Source organism: Photinus pyralis, unplaced genomic scaffold (genome assembly GCF_008802855.1).
Source record: "Photinus pyralis isolate 1611_PpyrPB1 unplaced genomic scaffold, Ppyr1.3 Ppyr1.4_LG6, whole genome shotgun sequence".
NCBI lineage: Eukaryota > Metazoa > Arthropoda > Insecta > Coleoptera > Lampyridae > Photinus > Photinus pyralis.
This window is the reverse complement of record NW_022170663.1, coordinates 25,095,062-25,120,216: the sequence shown is the minus strand read 5'-3', so window position 1 is coordinate 25,120,216 and position 25,155 is coordinate 25,095,062. Positions and strand designations below refer to the sequence as shown.

Below are 25,155 nucleotides of genomic sequence, written 5' to 3'. Positions count from 1 at the left end.
GTTGAGTTCGTTCATGTACCGGGTGCTCTTTAAAGTTGGTAGCTGGTAGCATTAACGCTGATCAAATTCGTGTACGAAAACGTGTTTCATTAGAACACCTCTTCGTTAAGAAAGCTTAACTGCGCCAAAACTATCGAATATGCACTTGAATGTACATAGTATAAGAGCATAAGGGTATAAGAGCACCCAAACTATGTTTTTTTAAAAGTTCGATGTACAGGATGGTTCAAATTCGTGGGCCACCATTAGGATCTCCGCAACGGTGAGAGATACAGTGTAGGTTATATGGAGCCAAGTTGCCCCCTTTTAGTGACTAAAATCGCTTTTGAAATTGCTGAAAAATTTATTTATTTATTTGTTTATTTATTTATTTATTTATTTATTTATTTATTTATTTATTTATTTATTTATTTATTTATTTATTTATTTATTTATTTATTTATTTATTTATTTATTTATTTATTTATTTATTTATTTATTTATTTATTTATTTATTTATTTATTTATTTATTTATTTATTTATTTCTCTTGTTCAGGGCCCTCAACAGGCTTGCGCCCAATTACAGAGTGACCCCGCATAATGCTTTTTAGAGGTGCCCCTGCAGAAGGTCTTAAGTTGTCCTATACTACTCCAGTAATCTTTTAAGTTTTTGAAAATATCAGATATTACCGGACTACTGAAAAACTGGGGAATCTGAATCTTTTATTGCAATTTCCATAGCACGCTAGATGTTGAAGTTACTGGCTACCACTTTCTCATTTCTTATGGGCGCCATATTGGATTTTTAGGGAATGAGATACAGAACAAAAAAACAAAAACAATGACATGTCATACTCAACGAAACGTCCACGGGTAACTAGATCGTGCTTTTTGAAATGACATTTTTCGGATTCCCTCAAAAATTCAGTAAAAAAATAAAGAAGGCCTAGGATTTTGAAATGTTTACTTAGTTTTTCATTCTGAACAACTTTTCTTAATAACATCTCGCCCCTTAATTGTATGTAAAAACCGTTTTTGGAACATTTCAAAGGCAAACTTAATCTTTCGAAACTCAAATTATGTCACAAATTAGTTTCCATCCAAGCAGGGCTGATCCCTAGAAGGTGAAAATGCAATTGAAAATTTGTTGTACTTTACAAGGGCGGAGGGGGGAGGGGTACAGTATATATTATTGAGGTACATTGAATCTTGAAGAGGTACATTAATAAGTTTGAGATTTACACCAAACCACGAAAGGGCATCTCTGGCGGTGAACAAAAGAGAGGAAGTAATTTTGCGGTGCTCGTGTTAATTTGACCGTGATATTTCGGAACCGGATCTTTCGAGTTTTGGTACATTGAAATCAGAAATCTATTTTATTTTTATTTTTTTATTTTATTGTCTTTATTTTATAGAGAGCGGACTGTTAGCTATAATCTACTGTCCCCCTTAACCCACTACACAATCACAAAGACAGCCACATGCTCTATCTGGGATTAGAACCCATGACCCTTGTAGACAACGTTAGAGCTACTAACGTAAACTCATCTGAGCTATGCAGATCGGTTTCAAGCCGAATTGTTCGCGGTCAAGTTCATGGGCCCTCATCATCTTGTTGAAAGCAGGATTTAGTTAAAAACAAACGTTAGTTGCTAATCTGGCGTTTATCTTAACAAAATAAATGTATACACTAACTTAATAAATAAATAACTAAGACTATCTATGTACTTAATCCTTTTCACTTTTTGTGTGTCGCAGGTGTTCATTAAACATGGTGTATCCCAAACCTAAGGTAAGCGTTCCAACCGCAAGACCCTGTGCAGCCACTCGCATTTTCATTAGGAATATGCTGGGACTCATTTTACCCCTACGTTTAAACATGTAAGCCCCGTACACACAAGTTGCCGCGCACACTCCAATAGCTGCAACGAAAATCTCACTTTTAATTGACCACAAATGACCAACACTTACCGATTGGAAAAAACGGGGTTTCTTTGCTTTTCCTGGCTAAACGCTCAGACTGCGACTCGTTTTCATAAAAATGACCTAAAATATGTAAAATGAAATAAAAGTGCTTCGATACGTTTAGGTTTATTCACTACTCACTCGTAGACATGACGAAATATGTTTGGTTAAGTCGGTGATTGCAACTGAGTTAAATTTAAAACGTTCAAGGTAGACATTCAAGTAGGACTGTAATTGGGATCCCCAATTACGTCAATGTCAATGTGACCTCGCTGTGTGTGATTACCCGCTTAATTTCTCTCGTCTAGCAACAGTATCGCAAATTATTTGAGGATTGTCTTACGTCACGAATTGTTTTAATTTTAATCACCTGCTATCTCTGTCCGAGTCGGAATTACATAACATTTTTTTTTGTTTCTCATTAAATTGAAACGAACCATTTTCGGAAAAGTTTTTAATCTGCTCCTCTGTTTTGTTTTTTTAAATTCTTAAATGGTGTCGAATCACCACGAGTGTATTTCTAATATTTAACACATATCTTTTAATTTGTAATGGTTTAATTAATACCATTCTAGTTTGGTCCCAGTTTCTAACGTAACCCACCTACGCATGCGGAAACTTATGCTCTCACTTTTTTGTCCTAGGTCAGTTCCTAGATGTTGCATGGCCATTTGGTTTTGGCTTCTACGCTTTAAGCATGCAAATTTTAAAAATTGAATACGACAAACGATGTCTATTATACTATACCTACTGCCGTTAGAATAACGTTGAAATCGTTTGATGCACCAATTTGGTTGCTACATACGAATTTCCAATGCGTGATATACCCAAGAGATTGCTTACCGGTAGGTATACTTTTTTGGTCTCAACTCCCACGGAAGCAGACTACACTAAACATCACTTCTGTAGACGTCCGAATGCATTCGAGTGTTCCTATACTAGCGGATATGGCTATAGCGCATGTTCTTGATATCAATAGTGCGTCCATAAAGTTCTGCATATCTATAACGGCTTTAACCACGAAAGATGCCATTGTATCCACGCGAAATTTTTTTCATATATAAATCCCGGAAAAAATAACGCAACTCTTTTTAATTTTTAGGCTTGTGTTCCCATTTCCTGCGTCTTTATTTATTTTACTTACGATTATACGACCTTTTTTGTTCATTGTTAGTTTTTCTTCCAGAAAAATATGCTTTTGTTAAATTTGATTGATATTGACATTTTGTTTTTTTGTTTTTTTATTAAAATATTTTTTCTGTTGCGTTTTTATTTGCTTTCAAAAATTTAATGGGATTAAGAGGTATCACATAAAAAAATGATATAATATGTAACAAGAAAAAATAGCAACAAAAAAACAACTATTTTTTGGGTGTAACATTATAAAAATTAAATCAACTCTCTATATAAAAAATCACCGCCACACTGTGTACAATAAAAAAAATTGCCGGAGCTAGCACAAATGCCACCCCCACAACCGTCCTTTTAAGTCGAAGTAATATTATATGGCATCCTTGTTGTAAGTATACGTGTGCTAAATTTAGTTCCAGTCGTTTAGCCGGAAATGTAAGTTTGACACACTTTAGTTAGCCACATATGTTTCTAGTAAAGACAAGCGTATCTCATATTGTAAAAATCAGATGTGCGCATGCGTACACTGCGTAATATATTATGTATAGAAATATTTTTTTGTAATTTTAACCAAAGATCCTTCTAGTAAAGGCAAACATATCGCATGTCCTTATTTATAAAAATATTTATGCCATAACTTACTGTCCTTTGTACACATGACCTTTCGGAAAATACTGATCAATTCCTGGAAAATGTGCTAAAGTTACTCGCCTTATGGCGATAACCTTTTTTTTCATTTTTCTACATGTAATAGACTTAATTCAGAAAAACAGCACCTCAACTGGATTTGTCAAAGGATGTTGAAACCTTCTAGCTCTTCTACGTAAACGACAGCGACAATATAACGGTCACTTGTTCCTTTCGTTCTATTTTGGAATGTCTATATGCCACGTCTAGCTCTCTCTTCACCTCAAAACTGCGGGGCAAAAGAAGATAATAAAACACAATATTCGTTTATTTGTTTACAAAACGTTCGCTTTTCCTCATGAAATGTACCCGCTTAAAGAAAAATGTATTGTAGGAAATAAATAACTGCAGCAAGCAACTAAAAATCAATATCAAGGGCAACACTCGAATCGTTCAACAAGAAAGTCGATTGAACATATTACAACATTTATTTAAATTAAATCAAAATAACATAATAAGTTATGATTACAACTATAGACAACAAAAAAAAACGACTGTACTTATTGTACCATTTAGAGATGGGTCGAGGATTCTAAAAAATCGCTCGAGCGACGAGCACTCTAATTTTCTCAAAAATGCTCGGGAGCATCGAGTTTTTGCAAAACAAAACCGCTTGCGAGTCCCGAGCACTCCTAAAAGTACTCGAGCGGTTTATCATGAGCGCTCGGGAAAAGTGCTCGTGAGCGGAAAAAGCGCTCGGGAGCGTAAAAAACCGCTCGAAAACGCTCGCGAGCGGCGCTTACTCCTTCAGCGCTTAAGGGCGGTTAAAAGCGTTCATGAGTGAAAAAAACGCCCAGGAATGGAAAAAGCGCGCTCGGGAGCGGAGAAAACCGCTCGTGGGCAGAAAGAAGCGCTCGAGTGCCGAGCACTTTAAGTAAACGCTCGAGTATCGAGCACCAAGCGGCCACTCTGAAAAGTGCACTCGAGCGCATCGCTCTTAGCTTTTTCCGCTTGGAGCGCATTTTCGAGCGAAACGCTCGCGAGCAGTACCCAGCTCTGGTACCATTTAAATAAAACCAAGGTCAATGAACCGATACTATTTACGCCATCTGTATATTCAATCTGTAAATTCGCTACAGTTGGTACCGAGTTCGCTTCGTAGTTCCTTATTCTACCATTAGAGGTCAGGCAATATATCTTTCTTTTACAGTGACTAATTATCAGTGTCGTAATAGTAATTTGTCTTTTTCACACGTAGATAACTCTACAACATACATTACAAAACTAATAAATAAACTCGACTTAAAGAAACAACCAAGAATACATGACTTTACAATAATATAATAATAAGTAAATAATTTGAAAGTTTGCCTCAAAATGGCTACCGCGTACCAACCAATCAAAAATGAGACATCTATTGTCGCCACTGTGTATAGAGTCACTGTACCTACTCTCTTTTACAGTGACTCTATACAAGACAGTCGCGACAATTCAACCCCTCCGCCATGTTGTGGCAAATTACAACATAGAAACCTTGATTATACGGTGTGTATAATTAATGATAGAAGGTACAGTGATAATGAATTATAAGAAATTACAACTTCAATACTTCAATGATTGAAGTATTGAAATTACAACTTCAATACTTCAATGATTGAAGTAATTCAGCACCGCTAAACATTGTAGTGACACAAAACTGCGCTTGTTGAGCATTTTATTTTAGATACTATGGGGAACTAATTAAAGTGCTTAATGCAGGCCCAATTGCGCTCGCATACAGGAGGTGGAATCTACACACGGGAAATCTCATTAGGTCCGGACACCGGAAGGGTTGACAGATTGAGAGCTCTTGCTTAATTCGCTGGGTGGTGGTGCATAGTTGTTCTTGTTGGTGGAGCGATTTGTCTGGTTAATTCCGATAACGAACGAGACCTGTCCTGCAAGAATACACGGAGGCGGATGGTTCGCGCGTAGTCGTCGCGGTTGTACCTGCCCTTTATATACACACCGCTCGTCGGAACTCGAACGATTTAGCAAGGTCTTTTGGACCCACAGTCATTGGCCTACCGTCAACGGACGCGTGGCAAATTCGACCGAACTTGGTCGTTTAGAGTAGTGTTTTTCAACCCCCTCTAACTTCGCGATCGCTGCCCGAAAACGCTTTTCCTCGAACTAGTTCCTTAAAGTAGGCGAAATAAGGGAATGGGATATCAAATAAAATCGCAAATCTACCAATTCCTGCAACAAAAGACAAGAATACACGTAAGAAGAGGTGCTCCGGGATGAGGCGTGTCGAAAAAGCTCGCTCGGCCCGTTATAAGTGGTTCATCCACCTGCAAACATTTTCGCACCAAGAGTAACGGATATTCTTCAGTCAATCTCCTTCAGCCTTCTCCAAAGTCCAAACAAAAAAACTTTGTCACATTCCGAATTCCGAGTTTATTCACATCTAATTAGACGTCCGTCAAACAAAACAAAAAACCTATCGCCATTAATCAGCTCTCTCATCATTTGAACCTTACGATGCAGACTTATCAATCGACCCTCGTACATATAATCGTAGATAAATATTTGTACGTGTTGATAACGTCTATTTTTAATGTTAACAAAGGTTAAATAGGGTGATTTAACTTTAGTTACGTTACAGACGTCGGAATCTATTCAGGATATGCGTTTGATGGCTTCATACGACATTGTTAACAACTCAATACATGAAGATGAGGCCACTGTTACTAAAAGGCAACATTTTGATGAAAGTCACAAAAGTTTCCGGTGTATTACAAGTAGAGAATATGACAGAAAAAGGAAACTTCGAAAGGGCGACCCCTGTTACATCTCACTCCCCTATCTTACCCCTATCTTACGTTTGTTGGTATTGTTTTTGGGGTCGCTAGTTCTCAGTGTCCTAATTAGTATGCATACATAAATAGTTGGTTTAGTAGAGGTAAAAGCTAGAAAGCAAAACAGAGTGCATTTCAGACTAACTTATTCAAAATCAATACCGCGACTCATCTGTACCTACTCTTTTAGTTTAATGAGTTTAATTTTGTTAAAAGACTGTAGGTTTGGCCGCAGTAATTGATTTAATTGGTGCTCTATGTACTTTACTTCCATGTTTGACTTCTGTCTTACAGTAAAATATGAAATTGAATTTTAATAACATTATTTTGTTTGATAAGTAAATTACACTGTAATTTCCTGATTTCCGGGATTTCCCAAAATCATTACCTTAAACCTACAATTAATTGTATTAGTAAATTAGATCTATCCACGCAAATGAAACGATTTAGTGAGACTCTCAACTTTGGAACCGAATATTTAAATGCCAAAGTTACATCACGAGACAACAAATATGTAATCTTTGTAGTTGTTAGCGCATTTTTGCAAATTGATTTGTAAAACGGTAGCTTTTAATATCGCTTTGACCGGCTGGCTGGCTGGTTGACTGGCAGCAAATGCGTGCCCGTAGAAGAATGCTTTTAGAAAGGCAATAAGTGTACATGTACCTACGTGTAATTAACAACTTTAGGAACGTCTGGGGTCTGGGCGCCATTCCCGAGCGTGTTATACTAACATGGAAATTTTTCAGTTTTTTTCCTATCTTTTTCTACATTTTGGTCCAATTGTTTTAAATTGGTGTCGTCGTAAAAACCTTGTAAACGCGCAACACTCTTGTTTTTCGGAATTTTTCTTTCTTTTCAAGGGGCGAAATTACTCATCTTTTGCAAAGCTTCTTCGAGGAGTGGTCGACTTTGGGCGCCCAAAGGTCGATTAGAGCTCTCACTGCGGTCTCTCTTTCTTTGCCGCCAATAGAAACGCGAGTTATAGGGAGTACCCGGGATTTTACCGAAATCCACCAGACTGATTATGCGAGTGAATAGAACGTTGGAATTGGGCATCGACAAAGGGAATGTAAAGCCTTCGACAAGATCTTATTGATGGTGGATTCAAATCGGCTAATAGAATACGATCTGCCAGACAAAAATTCGCTAAAGTCCACGAGGACTTTGATAAATTTTTCATTAATTGGGTCTTCTATATGTAATACTTACAGGGTGGAAATGTTGACAAAAATTATCAAACCACAGATTTGGCCTTAGAAAAAGGTGAAAGTAGGTGCCAGTTTCTTATCTTTATACGTTCATGGGCATTTATCATTTAGAAATTTTCCAAGTTTGAAATTATCAGCTGGAAGAACAATAAAAACACAAAGGTCAGTGTGACAAGTTTTTCAAGGTAAAAATGAGAATCGAAAAAAAAATTGCTAAACGCTTAAATGGAAACCGGGACAAATTTCATGCACTTTACCTTACAATTTTTGGCTTTCAAGAGTAAAGTAGGGTTTCTAGGTTCACTTTATCTGGAAGCGGAACTTGGTAGGTACTGATGCTATTACCCCTACATTATCAAACGGTAATAAGTCATTGACTGATTATGTCCTTAATCTTCCTATTGATAAAATCGTCCTTCAGTTTAGTTTAAAATCGTAGAATAAATACGACTTTAAAATTGAAAAAATGAAGTTCCTTCTTTACGTTCTTGTAAAGTAAGCGTTCGTTTTTCATTTCGTATTCTTTGCTGCCATAGTCGAAAAAGTACAGGTAATTCAAAACTATAAAAAAGTACATTTCCTTTTACTACGGGCGAATTGGGAGATGATCATGAAACCATAGATATATGCTGTACTTATCTTCGTAGCCGAAATAATTATTAATCGTCTCGCGGTAGAAAAAACAGCATAAAAATCAAAGTACAAAATTGTTAGACAGTGAAGATTTCCACTGTTTGTGATAATATCAATAACGTTTCGATTTTTTGTAAAATTCATCAAGCCGTTGTTATTTCAATAAAATTGCGCCGTGCCCGCCACTATTAAACATAAGGATTTACCGTTAAAAAAACTACACCCAGAAAACATTTGCGTCATTTGAAAATTCGGTAAAAAAGTTTCCCCGACGAGAACTTCCAATTTATAGCTTTCTTGTCTATTTTTCGTGAGTAATTGTATTGTCAGGCGTGGGTAATCCAGCCTGATTTTGTATCAACATCTTCATACAACAGTGAAATCTTATATCCTTTTATGTGATTACTTTCTGTTGTCAGGTTCTTTAGTCCAACTGTGGTCATAAACCTGAAAATAATCCGAACAGAAGCGTAATTTTTGTTTGTAGATCCAACGATATCTCGGCGTGAAATTTCTAACTAAAATTACTTTTTTTGCTGATTGTGATGTTAAAAATTCTAATCGGGATAAACACCACGGACACCAAAACATTTTTGCCCGTACAGAATAAATTTAATTAACAGCACTGAATTGGTTCAGAAAGTAAGAAATCCACGTTGGACCTGTAGGTTTAATTGCTAATAAATCAAAAGTGACTGCTACATCTTAAATTGCATTTTTTTTGTCATGACTGATAAACGTAGACTCGAAAATTTGCTATTCTTTTTTGTTTTTTTACGATTTTACTTGTAGAGTTTTTAAACTTGAAACTTTGTGACAAAGTAATTATAGTAACAGTTTTGTTAATAATAACTCCCATTCTGACATACTCACCTTAATAACCCCATAAGTTCGTTTGTTCCACTAAAAGCGGATTAAGAACTCGTATAGGTTGCTATGCACAAAATGCAGGTAAATCCGTGAAAGAAGGCAAAATGAGAACTTAAAAAAACCTCAAAAACTTATGACGTAGGAGTATTAAGTGAAATGACATAAAAACCCTAGAATGTTGAAAAACATACAAAGTAATGAGAAAAATGGTGCGTAATAATTTAACAATCTCGTATTGTTTATATGCAAGTACAAATGCGTGACAATCTTCAACGGTTTACTTGAACTTAACTTGACTTCAAGTCAAGTAACTTGCCTATCCAGTCAACTGTCTAGGACTGTACTGTAGGTAGTCATTCAGTCAACGAAAGAATTTATGATCTCGAAACCTTGCGAGTATAATGAGGGTGAATGAGTCAGGAAAATGATGCATTACTGGCGAGGAAATATTGAAGTGCGAGGCCCCTTTGGGGCCGAGTACTTTAATTTCCGAGTCAGGTAATATCATTTTACTAACGAGTTTTGTATTAAATTTTACCCGAAATCGTATTTTAATATAAAATTTGAATTTATATATAGAACTTTTGATTAACGTCAATCTGTCAGTGATGACAGGAGTCATTATAGACATTTGGAAATGTCACAAATGCGGCCGGTAAAGTGACGGTGTGGCCGGTAAAGTGACAGGTGCGGTCAGTAAAGTGACAAGCGGTAGGAAACGTAGTCTCTGCGCCTGTCATGGAAACTAAAATTTCCTGACAGAAAGTAGACCTGAAAATGAAGGTTTCGGGAAGATTTTGGGTAAATATCAATCACTGGTCTGACTAAAAACTAATTCGCTCCTTTCGGACATGGGAACTCTCCTACCGTACAGTTTTCAACTTTTGGTCTTGGATTCTAAAGGAAGAGGAACCCAGCGCCTATACTCGTGGAGATAAAAGCCGTGATATCGTTAAGAACGACCTTACGGAACGAAAACTCCTGTTCTAATGTGGTATTACATTATCTACAATGACTACAGAGCAGGCGTAACACATTCAAATTTATTTTCTAGTTGGCTTATGCAAATATAACCCGGTGTTATTTGAGAATCGATTCTTTCCCTTATTTTATTGTAGCTCCGTTATTTTTAACGACATAAGCGACGATCATCATTTTTAACTTCTGAAGCACTTTTGAAGTTTCGAAGTTATTTACTATACGCCATTTAGGAACAACGTGAATCTTTTTTTGTTTTATGTGATATGTTTTCTTGAAATGATTTTAATAGTGTCACAAAGGAGTCGAAAAAGAAGGAAAGTTATAAATTAGTTCCAGCGTAAAACACACGCACATTTATTTACAGGATGCTTTTATGGATTTGTGAATGCGCAGAAATAAATGATGGGCAATAAATTTTTACAAACTTCAAACTGCTACGGTTTCGCAGATGTTTACGTGTAGGTGGTGAAATGAAGTTTATGGTTGCTTTTACCCACTCTATCGCTTTCAATAGATTACTAATATCGGACGCATTGGCAAACATTTTAGGTTCAATTTGAATGGACGACTTTTATTTATTACGTAAATTCTGGTACGCTAGGCCCGATGATTAATATTGTAGTGCATTGAAATTAAAAGTAGGTATATTCGTTGTTCTGGAATATCGTATTAAATTACAATTACCTCAAAAAACCTAATTGAATTTCAAATTTCCATTTAAGAAAATAAAATTATTTTTAAATTACTAATCAAATCGTCGTTCCACTCGCATTCCTTATTGATTGTGCCACGGGTTTTGCTCGAAAGTAATTCAATTCATATTTTGCTGGAGATCGCACCCTTTCCGACAGTAAAACATAAAGTTACACTTGGATCCTTTGAATAAATCAGAATCCATTAGAACCGGGTCCAGATACACATAAAACTTATACCATAACTATGGTAAAAGGGGAGGGTCAAAGAGAAAAGTAATATAATTTAAAAATTTAAGAGGGAAAAAAACATGAACAAAGAGACGTCGACCGTCGATGTAGCAGTGGACATTAAAAATGCTTGCCACTACGGGGGTTAACATACTCGTAGTGTAGTAGGAAGACGCAAGGGCTAAAGGATAATCACTTTCAGATTGCACCGGCTCGTTGACTTCATTCATATTTCTTGTGAAAGTATAATGCAACTGCAGTTTTCCAGTTCATGTCGTTTTGAAGCACATTCGTAGATCTTTTGAAATAGTAGGTACGGAATATGTAAATGATCTCGTTTTCACTCTGCGATATTAATTAGGCGGGGAACAATTTATCATGACTTTAGTGTGCGCTACGGGGGTTAACATACTCGTAGTGTAGTAGGAAGACGCAAGGGCTAAAGGATAATCACTTTCAGATTGCACCGGCTCGTTGACTTCATTCATATTTCTTGTGAAAGTATAATGCAACTGCAGTTTTCCAGTTCATGTCGTTTTGAAGCACATTCGTAGATCTTTTGAAATAGTAGGTACGGAATATGTAAATGATCTCGTTTTCACTCTGCGATATTAATTAGGCGGGGAACAATTTATCATGACTTTAGTGTCGCACGTCATGTAAAACCTAATCTTTTCGTTAATGTAAATACGGTTTTTACGACTACCTTGAAAATGCACAAAAACAAACGTGCATTCATGTTAAAGTTATTTTTCTAAATATTTTTCTAAATGCACACGCTGTTTGAAAGTACTTATAGCTAAGTTAACGAATAGTTTTTGCTATTTGCATCCAGGCTATATATTTTGAAAAAAAGAAAAGGAAAAATTAGTTCCCGATATCAGCTGAGTTTTTTATTTTTGGTTTTTATTTTCATTTCTAAAAAAAACGCCCAGGTACCTGAAATTTGGAGGGAACACTGTTTTTTATTCGTAAAAAGAATTTTTTCAGTCCGGTAATTTTTCGAATCGAAGAAAACATCTTTTTTCAGGGTGCTCAAGCATTATTTTTTTTGATCGTACAGAGCGGAGTGGGGTAGCAACATTTTCCTATAAACTTATATTTTAATATTCAAACATAAAAAAATATTATTCCGATAGAAATATTTCGAGAAATCCCCAAAAACAAAACGATTTTTTCATATATACGTTTTTTAACATAATAAATAGGTTTTTTTAGAACTAAATCAACGTGTTTGATCCGCGATAATAAAGATTTCCCCTCTTCTACTTAATGTTGCTAAAATATTCTCTTTTGCTTCCTTATGCTTTCAATTAAAGCGATCAATACTTTTATTCTTTTTTTTTTGGATAATTTCTATAAATAATAGGACACAATAATAAAATTTAGAGTAAGAATTAATAAATGAATTCAGAACGAATAAATAGGTATGCCAGATCTATCAGCGAATTCTAAACCAAAGCGCAAGTTTTGCGACTTCTCACAGTAGCACATCCAATTTTTATTCGTGATTGTACTATATGAGGAGTTCCAATTCTCAAATAAACGTTTACTCAATCTTCTCAAGAGAGTTCTAAACTTATATTCAAGAAATTCACCGACAGAAGTTTCCAATGGAGTGAAGGAAACATGGCGTCGAAAACAAACTTCTTGGTATTTCCTTTTTTCTCCATCTCCTCCTCCAATCAAATTGTTTTCTAATATTAAACCACTTTTATCTCAGCTAGTCTGGAAGGTAAAAGTACAAAAGGTAGGTCCAAAGGTACTACAACAAAAAATAATAACGAAGAAACTTTTAAGAAGAACTTAATACATTGAAACACATCACGAACCTGATAATATTAGTAAACTTTTGTAAGAGCAACCATTTCATACGTCGAGGGATGCTCCTGCCTTTTTAACACAGTTTTGAATACAGGGTTTTTGAAATATTAGTAAGTACGTCGTCGCAGTTTGGTGAACATATGCAAAGACATTGTTTGTTTTATTTTTATTTTTTCGTCTGTGGGTTTTGATAAACATCGAAATTGTTGGGGGTAAATTGAATTTAGGTGGTATTGGAGAAAAATAGGGTTTAATTTTAGATCTGAGGTGTTGTGTAATTACTTTCAAATGTTGCCACGTGTGGTTACGAGCTCAGTAAATTTCGAGTCTCGGTTAGTTTGGGCAATCCAAGTGTATGATTTAAAAATTCTGAAAATAAATGCAATTAAGTGTTCCTTGTACAGTACATTCCTCTCTATTCTATTCACTGGGGAGCCCAACCAGGCAACACTTAGGCACACCAAAAGACCATTGCGCCTTCCCCCTTTATTTCGCAACTAGGTTCAGAGCGCGTCCCTCTCAATAAAAGATATGACCCCGTTTAGCCTACCCAGCCACCCTCCCCAGTTTCAGATAGCTGTCGCCACAATTACAGAACACATCCTCGTTACTTTTATCTGCCTTGTCACAGAACCTGCACGTGGGCTCCGTACGTAGTACGTAGTGCCCCGTAAAGACACCGGTGATGTTCCTAATAATCTGGCTCCTGTTTAATTTTAGAAGCCTAAAAGACGCAGATTGTTGCCACTGAGACTGGAATTGGTTGATTGCCCAGTCTTCAATCCTGATCCTGACAACGGAGGACGCAATTCCTAGAATAGGCTCGGGCTCGACGAAGACTCCACCACTGCCTTTACGAACCAACTCGTCCGCTACCCCCTACATAATCTAGGCTCCCCTATGATTATTCATAAAAATTTCACTGACCTGATCAGACCCAGTTAACGTCCTCGAAGACGCCCAACAAGGTCCGCTCTCCTTCTATTCTATGGAACAACATCGGTCTTTTTAGGATAGACGGAGAGGCCATGACACTGCACTGCACCACCTATCCACCTGTTCAAGAGCCCCCTGCATGAGCTCCTTCACGTTGATTGTCCAGTTATGACGATCACGAGATCGTCCGCGTATCCCTGTGTGCGGGGGAGTCCATCTAGCACCAGGCGCCACAGCAGTAGAGACACTCCATGCCCTAGGGACCGAGGAGCTCATCTCCGTTGTCCTGATTGTCTATATAATTAATCTGCTCCGATCGGATCCCTCTTACTCATCAATGCCAAAGCCTTCAAAAGTGTCACTAATGGAATCGAACGTGGTGTTGTTAAACGCACCCTCGATATCTAGGAACATTCCCATGGCTAGCTCCCCAGCAGACATTCCCATCTCAGACTGTAACGAGCCGTCTCCGTTGACATACCAGCCTTGTAAGCATGTGGGAATGGATACAGTGGTCTAAGGGCCAGTACCCCATTCTTTATGTATGCATCCACCAGCTTCTCCATCGTTTTTAGGAGAAACGATTATAGGACGGTGGGCCTGTAATCCTATATTTGGCACGACTAAGCTTAGGTAGGTACACAAAATCTCTTACCATCCTTCAGCTTTCGGGGATACACCATAAATGCCAAGGAAACTCTAAAGAGGTGCAACAAATGCAACTGCAACCTGCACCCTTACATGGCCTGAACGTGTTGACGGCGCATATCAGAGGTCCCTTAGTAACCATCCGGACCATGTGAGAGCCTCACTTGCGGTAGATGTATATCTGCCGCATGGAAGCCTCAGTGTCCCCTCTTATGAAGTTTTTGAACTTCAGGTATACTCTCCATGTTACCGCAGAAGGTCCTCCATGATCTTTGTTCAGACCTTCGAATATGGTGCTTACCTCGCTTATGCGCGAGGATATGCGCTGAGCAATGTTGAGACCGTCCCAGTCCGCAGGCAGCTTAAATTCGCATGGATCTATTAAAGAGCCTACGAACTCCTTACAAACCTTTTCAAGGTCTGAGTTTCACCAAGATGTTCTCTTCGTTCTTCGAAAGGTCCGCACCTGTCCTCACATGATGCTGTTATGGCGTCGCTTACTAATGCGACAGACCTGCCCTACCTTTCGATAGAGCAAATGTTGAATGACCCATTCAACCGCTCTGACAGTTTCTCCACAAAGCAGTCTCAGTCAGTGGATCGAGGATCCCGAAGCCTACGAGGGATCCCAGGTTTAGTTGGAAAAGAATGTGCCTCAAGCAAATCCATCAGGTTGAGACGCTGTAGATATAACGTAAAGTAAAAATGCTTTCGCACCACTGCTTCGCTTAACTTGTTCCTCTCCTAACAACTCCCAAGGTACGATATCTTCCCGTTGATTTCTTTTAAGGGTATGGGGCAGAGATATAAATTCCATCCGAATTCTCGGGAGTTCTTGACCGTTCCCGTTCTTTTTCCTTCCTAGACTTGCCGAAATACTCGTAGGTAGTGACCTTTGCGTTTGATAAAAGCAGGTTTGAGTATTTTTTTTATGGCCCTTAAACATAAGTTCATTAGCCAGCAGCTCATGTGTTTATTTGGACCTAGTCTACACCTGTACACCTCTTGAGAAATGATTTGAGGGACCGGAAAGGAGTGGAATGGGATGTACTCTTCACACCCAGGGGTCTCTCAGGGTGGCTAACGGACAGTTGTAGGTCTTCTGGAGATTCAAAGACGGGACATAGACTGCGCATCCTACATCCTGGCCTTGCCTGGACGCATCTGTATATATGTGGGTATATTCACTATTTTTAAAAAGAACGCAGTTAAGAATTGTTCTATTAATAGAAACGTTTTCCACATATGGGGGAACTTCGATATTTTTTATGGCTAAGTAATCAAAGAAATCAATGATTTCAGGCTCAGTAGGTTCACACAGGAATTTACTTATGTCTATCATATTTCTAAATGCCTCACATAATAACGGGGAGGGTCTCTTGGCCCAGAATTTTAAGGTTAGATCTAAGTCATTTATTTCAAATGAGTTTGAGTTGCGCAAGCTTCCATATAACCATTTTTGTGCGTCGTCAAGTCCTTGCAACAATGAATGGTCGAACTATTTTGTTTTAAAAGTGCAATGAAAATTATTATCAACAAATAAGGACTATTCAATTCATTTAACATTTGTCACATTTCGACCAGTGAAATGTCGACATTTCAAATTGTTGAGCCAATGGGAACGAATTATAGTGATAATTTCACGTGTGGTATTTCAGCGACAATTCAACTCATGTATAAAAAATCGCATAAGCCGCAGTGAAATTGTCACTTTGACAGCGGCAAAAGTTACCTGCAACTTTTCCAGCCACAAATGCACTAGTGGTTTTTTCACTTATTCATTTTCGAACCAATAATCGCATTATCCTTACCCATATGACTAGTTTGACGTCTGTCAATAATTGATTAGTTTGGTGAATTTCTTGTTCGTTAAATTGTCCTGCCGAATTACACTCGAGGTTTGTATTTAAACCGAATAAATTTGGGTTGTGGCAATTAAAATCTGTTTCCTTTTAGCAATTGGACTCGAAAAACTGTCAACCTAAAAATGCTCCACCTGCGGTGTCGCATTTTTATTAGTTGACAGTTTTTCTCGTCTAATTGCTAGGCAACAAATTTTCATTACCTTAACAACCCAAATTTACTCGGTAAAATACAAACCTCTTGTGCAATTATAAGTGACAATTCAACTCATGTATAAAAAATCGCATAAGCCGCAGTGAAATTGTCACTTTGACAGCGGCAAAAGTTACCTGCATCTTTTCCAGCGACAAATGCACTAGTGGTTTTTTCACTTATTCATTTTCGAACCAATTATCGCATTATCCTTTCCCATATGACTAGTTTGACGTCTGTCAATAATTGATTAGTTTGGTGAATTTCTTGTTCGTTAAATTGTCCTGCCGAATTACACTCGAGGTTTGCATTTAAACCGAATAAATTTGGGTTGTGGCAATTCAAATCTGTTTCCTTTTAGCAATTGAACTCGAAAAACTGTCAACCTAAAAATGCTCCACCTGCGGTGTCGCATTTTTATTAGTTGACAGTTTTTCTCGTCTAATTGCTAGGCAACAGATTTTCATTACCTAAACAACCCATATTTACTCGGTAAAATACAAACCTCTTGTGCAATTATAAGTGACAATTTCACGTGTGGTATTTCAGCGACAATTCAATGCGATTATTCAATGACATTTGTCAAACTTCCACCAGTGAAATGTCGCGAATTTTGTCGTATTAACCAGAACATTCTTCTTAGTTTGTTAATCAATTTCGACAACCGATTTATCACCACATCTTTTAATTTAATCACTCATAACGAATTAGCTTGGAGCACAAAAGTTCGAATAGAATCAATAGCAAAATGAAAAGCAACTTCCATAATTTATTTTGACGTTTATTGTTGTCATGGAAATATATTCGCGTGGGTAATTATGCTTAATTTTTCTTTTGATTCATTGAATAGTCCTCCGAATACCATTCGTAGTCGAAGTATTTGTAGATTATTTTTGAGCTGCTGTTCCACTCATGCTAGTTACGCTTTTTAATACCACTCGCGCAAGCGCTCGTGGGATTAATCAGCGTAACTAGCATTCGTGACAGCACCTCAAAAATATTCGACAATACTTCGACTACTTATGGTATTATATATGAAAATTCACCAATAAGAATCACACATGTATGTAAGCAGTAAGTGATTTTTTCTATTTTCGCCTATGGTATTTGATGAATATTAAATTTGTTTTTGGTAGGTATAATTTAGGTAGTATTGAGCAAAGTTAGGGTTTAATTTTACATTTAACATGTTTATAATGTGGATTTGGAAATTTTATCGCGTGTGCTTATGAACCCAGTAAATTTTGAATCTCTTATTAATTTGGGCAAGCCGAGCGGTTATTTGTATTATCAACATCTAAGGTTTGGGAAAATAAAGCAATTAAATTTTGTTTTAGAATCTAGTGGGCGATACACAAAACCAACTAAATAAACAAACCACAGCTATTCACGTTGCGATATGTTTGCAAAGTTCTACGCATCGCGATGAATTTTGGTTTATTTACTGTAACAAACATACTATTTATAGAAAATGGGAATGAAATTGTTTCTTGCGCCACTTTAATTAATTTTTTTCGGTTAAGTCAAGCTTGGAAATGATATTTGAATTGAAAACATCAATACCTAACCTCTGGCGTATCCTATACCATCAGGAATGCCTTTAAAGGTATACAAACAAACAAGGAATAGATAAACTTGAACATGCGAAGACTCATGTATAAAAAAGCAACTTCAAAAAAGACACGAAAAAATGTTCATTTAAATTTAAAAGGAGTGCATATATTGTAATATCTTCTTTCAGCTTTTTACACCTAAAAAACTCTTTTGATGTATTTTCCCTTTGTAGGCTACAGATAGCATGAATCGCAATTCGAGTATCATTAATATTATACCCTTACTTTTGCACGCCCTAATACGTTTTCTATTATCCTTGCTAAGCACCTAAGGATATATAGGTAAGGCGTACACATATAGCCTAGCTACTTCGCGTCATTCAGTGGCCCTTTTTTAAATCTTTTCATCGCCGTGTTTCTTTTTTTCCTTCAGAAAATTACCCTTTGGCAAATACTGAATGTTGCTCAAATAAAATTACGTTCTCGAAGTAGTAAATCGTAAATAATGGGGATGAAGACGTTGAAATAATTCACATTAATAATATTACTGGCATTGTATTTAAGGTGAAATGTTGTGGTCGCCTAATCAAAACTTCATTGGCTAAAAATGCTATATCTTTTAATTCGTGAAAGCGCTAGAAACTACGTACATACCTACACTAAGTTTTCTATGCAAAAAAATAGTATATTAAGATACAAGTGTATAATCAAGTCTTTAAAGCACGCGCAACGAGTTTAAGGGCACGACGCAAAGCGGAGTGCCTTTAACGTTGCAAGTGCTTTAAAGACCAATTATACACGTGTATCTTATAGTATTTTTTATTATACCTGCAGTATAATTTAAAAATAGGAAATAAAATGAAGTCATATTGACGTTATACTCGAATACATGTCTAATTAAGTGGGCTGGGTGTTCGTAATTTCACGATTGCCATGGAAATGTCACTTGACGTTTGCTTATAAAAATCATCGTCTTTGTAAATTAAACGATTTCCGTTGAAAAAGATAATACACCGTCCATTAAATCGGTTGTTGTAAAATCTAAACAAACGTTGTAGGTGTAAAATCCAACTCCAGTAAAGCCTATTATAAAGAATATGAAAAGTTGTTTCCATGGATGAATAGGAAGTTACTTACGAATACAGTCTTAAATGCATCCATAATGCTGGCATATATGAAGGAAATGTCAAAGGTATTTAAATCTTCTATATTTTGGTGCATTCATTCAAAACTTTAAAGCAATGCTGCGATTAAAAAGTGGAACAGATTTGGAAGCATACCCTAAATTACGCGCGTTTGTGAAAGCTTCAACCAAAGGATAGGTACAAAAGCCAAAGAAATGTTCTGCATTTACAGAAAGCGACCTAAGAGGATTTTTTATTTCATCCAGATGACAGTTTCAAAAGTCATACTTGAAGTATCGTTACTTAGCAACTTTAAAGCACGTGTGTTTTAAAGGCCCTTTTTCGCACGCATTTGAGTGTTTAAAACGGAGATTGTGATTCAGGTATAATAAAATAGTTATTTATATAACAAGAGCGCGAAGTTCAATTTCGCGCATTGAGACTGAAGGTATTTTGACGAGGCGAAGCCGAGTTAAAATATCAGTCAAATGCGCGAAATAACTTCGCGCTAGCGTTATATACAATATTTTTTCTACAACTGAACCGATTGTTAATTAAATTTGCTGTTTAAGTTCAACTTTGTCCCGTGCGCGAAATACTTTTTTTCACTGTTGACGATTTCGCGCACGTTGTCAAGAGCAACCTTACTTATTAATTAACCGATTAAAAATCTAGTACTTCGCGTTTCGAAATCTGTCAGAAAATGACAGGTTTTTTTGACAGTTGTAGAAAAAGGTATTTTAACAATATTAAAAATTGTGATATGCATATTATGCAGCTCAGTGGTAGAGCGTTGGGCTACAAAGCCGGAGGTCGGGTGTTCGAACCTTGGCTGAGGTAAAAAATTTTTATCTGTGCTGTGGTAGAGATGGGAATTTCCTTAGATCAGTTTCGAGCATTCTGCCGGCTACTCCGAATTAGGTTTTTCTGCAGTTTTCCTAATTCGTAAAGTAGTATAGAACTAATTAAGACCTTCTGCAAGGGCACCTCTAAAAAGCATTATGCCTATTGAGGGCCCAGAACAAGAGGGACAATAAATAACAACAACAACAAGGTCCAACACTGAGGAGGTCCTTATCACCTTAAGAGGACAATTAATTGTTTCCAACAACTGCTTATGATTACCTTATTACACCGTTGAATAGGAATAAGCAAAGCCAAATTGCTGTAATTATAAAACCGTGCCAAAGGTGTTTCACAATGTTGTTTGCTTTATTAACTCTACCAATAAGTGAATTTACAAAATGGCGCCTGCAGAGGTTGCGGTTATTAAGCCGAAATAAACCGCGTTGGGGTTGGAACGGAATACTGTTGACATGAAAATGATAAAATTGGAAATGGGAATGAATAATGAGCCGGGGGTTTCGCCAAGAAAGAATTTTCCGCAAGTCGATGGAAGGAAACTAATTTTCTGGATTTTATTCAATATTTATTTTAGCTATAGCCGCAACAGAGAAGCCACACGATATCATCATAATGGGGTTTTATACAAGATTAATAACGTAAAACTTGTTATATTACCCTCCAAAGCGCTATTTACAAACTTTCATTTAATAATCTTATTCTCCGAATTTAATAAGGACTTTAAAGGAGTTTTCGCGTATGAAGATGAATAGGAATTCATTTCCAAGTTTTAACCGTTTACAATCGACAATTTCTTTTAAGTTATGGCTTTTATCTCATACCACACGTCATTAAAATTATTTAGTGTCCTTTAAAGCGGCCGAAATTTTTTATGGGGAGATGATATTATTCATTGTCATCGTTCGTATATATCACCTAGATTGTCTCTCTCGAATATTTGTACGTACAAATGTTGGGTTATTAAGCAATTATTCTGTATCATGCACATCACTTAACGTAGTTATATTACCCTCTGGGGGACGTTCGTAATGAATCCTAGCCCACGTCTACCGGAAATGAATTTTTTATTTTTCGAGATAAAACGTCTCCAATGCGACATTATACCATTCACTAAATTCCAACAACCCAATAAAAAGATGTAACCAAGGGAAGGTTGTGTAATTTTCCTCTGTGTATCGCGATATTCCTTTTCAAATTTCAACTCATTTGTTACGTTCGAGATTTGCGAATTTTAAAATGAGTAGACTTATCTTTGTACGACACGCCGGCATTAATTTTTCGGCATAATGAAAATGTCGTTAACCGAAAGAATTTTTTTCTTATAATGGCTAGTCACGAGTGGCCTTAAAGACAGCCTATGATTTATGATAATTAATATCGATTTCGCTTTAATATCGGGTTCGTTGCTTTTTGGGGGGGATGAAATTTAAATACTGTTGGCGTACGTGTCACCCTTTTACGTTTATTATACAATTACTCCTCCACGTTTTCTAGATATTAGAGAAAATTAGATTAGAATAACCAAAAGCGTATATAGGTACGCGAAATTAATTTTCGGGAAAATCTAACTTGACACAGTTCATTAGGGACCATAAATCCCTCTACCTGGTTTTATACTCCACTAAACTTATTCACGATCGTTTTGAGTAACGTACGATAGTATACGTGATGAATCTCAAATTATATTCCATACCTACGAAAAAAGTTACCCTTTGAAATCCTCGCTGGTATTCAATTATTCATTTTTACTTTTTATGTATAGGTCCTGTAAGGATAGTGCGTCAAGTTTAATTCCCGAGTGGTTCAAATGGTAGTCCTTTCAATGAATGATCTTCGAAGAAAGCTTGTTACAAATTCCGCCGCGTCGAGAGGCATTTGTAACAGTTTCGTGTATGTGTAAATGCAATACCACCACCACAACTTTTCCTCCTTTAGGTTTACACGTTTTCTCATTTGTTGAAAAACGTTATATACGTTTTATCAGACGATAACCAAACCGACACTTTCCAAAATTTGTCTGTGCTTGTTCAAACCGTGGAAAGCAGAACGAACTAACGTCTACAAAAGGCATCTGTATCTGCGCCACTTGTGAATTAACATCTTTCACTCAATGGTTAAAATATCCCTTTATCGTCTTGTATAATAATAGTTATTTATTAACTTTCCATAGAAATAGAATTGTCATATGTTCTGAACGTCATTTTATATCTTGCATTTGAAATAAGAATGACAGATGTCATTAGAGTGCACAATCATTTGTTTCACTTTATCTACCCTTGTGGTTAAAGTGATCACTTTATCTACCCTTACGGTTAAAGAACGGCTTACTCATTCTAAACCTATTTAAATGTCAATTTAACATACCTATGCTATAAAATAAATAACTATTAACTGAACTTTAATGAGGTGTAGGAGAATACTTGCTCCAAGTCATAAAAGCAATCGCCAGCGGATGCACCAGAATGCTTATTTTTCACTTTTATTAACATTGGAAATGTTTACGATTTCATATAGTTATGTGGTATAATATGCATACAAAGTTTCGAGTTTCGTTCAAGCAGAAAAGACAACGGTGTCGCATTAAGTGACGATTGTACCGTACTCGACCGCGATCGGTAGGTGAACAAAAAGTCGCGGATACTGTCGATACGGTAGTTACTTAAGAGTGCTCAATTGTCACGTTACGACGCTTATTATCAGAGATCAATGCAGCGCTGTTTAATGTGAAGTCCGCAGGTTTATTTAACCTACCAGAATTGACGATACGGATACTACAGGCGAGTGTGACGGGCAATGAAGTCAAAAATAAGTAAAAATGAACAGATCTGACGAGAAGTATAATAAATGAAATAAATGAAAAGTAGAATTAGGTTTTTGGTCAGTTACAGTAATCTCGGGAAAAAGTGTCCCGGTGAAATACAAATTCAGTCAAGAGTCAAGAGGTGATATTATGAAGGGACTTAACTTTCAAAGGGAGGTATCATGTAACGTAGGTGTTTTACAATGTCTACGTTACAGATTAATCAATTGATTATACAGTATTAACTTAAAATTACTTACATCCCTGTGTATCCATATGGTGGATGAAATTTAAATAGGTATTCAATTTCAGTGTTTTTATACGAGCGCGCCTTTCCATAATCCGAGCTACACGTGTGCCATTTTGTTTACGCTACCTGTACAACTTTTAAACTAATTAAATTTTCATTACATTTTTAAGCGAAAAAGTTTTCATATAAAAATCCTTCGCCTTCGCCTTTCGTTAAAAAAACGCACCAGAAGAACAGAAACTAACCTTAAATGCATAGGTATATAAAATGGAAACTTTTTTCAAATCCGTTCGACTAAATTGTTATTTATTTTCTCGACATAACAATCCCTTTAGCGTTGTCCACGAGGTTTGTGATTTAGAAACCGTGATTAATCCAATTTTCGCCCGAGATGCAAAGTGGCGCTACCTTCGACGACGTCATAAGTGGGTAGGAAAAAGTTCTGGAGGCAATTTAAAGATAGAATTTCATTTTCGTATTCAAATTATGCGACGAACCCTTCTTAAATTGAAACAGGCATTATGGGTAACAAATTTATTTGAAAGGTGTATTTTGGGGAGTTAAGGTAATCGCATTTGTGCAGGAGCTACTTAATAAGGATGTATCGCTCGGGGCTGTTTACAAATCTTCTTTTCGGAACCTCCAATTATAAGCAAACTATATGCATTCGGTGTACTTTCCTAATGATATTTGCATAACAATTCTAATAAGGTACCTACGCAACTTTCCAAAATAAATAAATAAAGTTGATCGGTAAATTGAACCACCGAAATGCAAAATTGGGTAAGCATTATTTTCCTTCCTTCTTTAAGGTCATTCAAATATGAACGTTTAGGGACTAGCAATAAAAATTTGTGTTTACAAAGAGGTTAACAATGAGACAAAACTGCACTAAATTAACGGGTATAGGCAAAAACGTCGAATGTCTGAACGTCCGGTTGTTCATCTGTCCGTCCGCTCGCAGAACTGAAACACGCTTCCATATACAGCTGAAATTCGGTATACAGACTTAGGGAAGAGATTATTACATTTTAAGCTTCGCAAGTTAACCCTCTAATGTGGTTTACCGTAATTTGTTATATTTTCCTCAAATTTTCCATAATAAAACTCTCTGAATTTATGAAATCTTCACACCTGTAGCTATTGAGTTTGCCACACACTTCCATTAGGTCTTTTACTTCGATAAATTCCTGAAGATGCAAATAAATTTGAGGAAGTGAATTGAAAATCTCGTGGATTCTCATAGATAGTAGCTTTCGCCATTGTAAAGGGAGCCCCCTAGACTGTCTAAATTTTATCGAATTATTATCGACAAAGTACCTTGACATCAGGGAAGCTGATACCATATAGTAAGGCAAATTCCATTCCACGAAAACTTTTACCTAGGGGAGTCCAGTATCGAGATAACTGCTATGGAATCGAGGCAACCTTAGGAGAAAGTAATATTCAGTTTCTCCATTGTATTTCAATCGCCGAGAATTGAATAATTTATTGGTGTATCAATTATTTTTGATTTTCTTTTATTGATTTAAACAGTTTGATTTTCAAATAAAGATTCCTCAAGATATTACGACCACTTGTAAATTTTGCATTAATTAACAGTTTTATTTTAGGTGTATTGCAATAAAACTTAACTGGGAAGGTAAATTTTGAATTAGTTAGATTAATTATTGGACATCAATTTGGAGTCTTTACAGTTACAGGATCCTTCCCATTTAAGTGTACAGGGTGGCCAAATAAGAATGCGATGTACTGTATCTGGGAACCTGTCCATCGTATAGGCTTGCGGTAAAAAATTTATTACTAAAACGGCTACGAGAAAAACATGGAAAATATTTTTAAGTTTCTGCAATGGCCGCTAGCTGGCGTAACTGCAATATGGAATCTAAAAGTGATTTTTCTGTGGATTCCGCTATATTAACCTAACAAAAAAATGTCCG

The 25,155-nt window shown here is 36.5% G+C and overlaps 1 protein-coding gene across 1 annotated transcript; it reads right to left on the bottom strand.

Annotated features, from left to right (window-relative positions):
- Window positions 1-1,625: 1,625 nt before the first annotated feature.
- LOC116174129 (HIG1 domain family member 1A, mitochondrial-like) lies at window positions 1,626-2,244 on the bottom strand. Its single transcript, XM_031491947.1, has 3 exons — window positions 2,087-2,244; window positions 1,952-2,026; window positions 1,626-1,902 (listed from the first exon to the last, which is right to left on the bottom strand). Exons 1-3 carry the CDS (start codon window positions 2,094-2,096, stop codon window positions 1,709-1,711), a joined length of 279 nt encoding a protein of 92 aa, XP_031347807.1. The 5' UTR covers window positions 2,097-2,244; the 3' UTR covers window positions 1,626-1,708.
- Window positions 2,245-25,155: the final 22,911 nt, after the last annotated feature.

What these genes read in the sequence shown, in the direction of transcription:
- LOC116174129 (XM_031491947.1), bottom strand. An exon ending in AACCCCGTTTTTTCCAATCG is followed by an intron (nt 1,903 to 1,951) that starts GTAAGTGTTGGT and finishes TTTTCGTTGCAG; the next exon opens with CTATTGGAGTGTGCGCGGCA.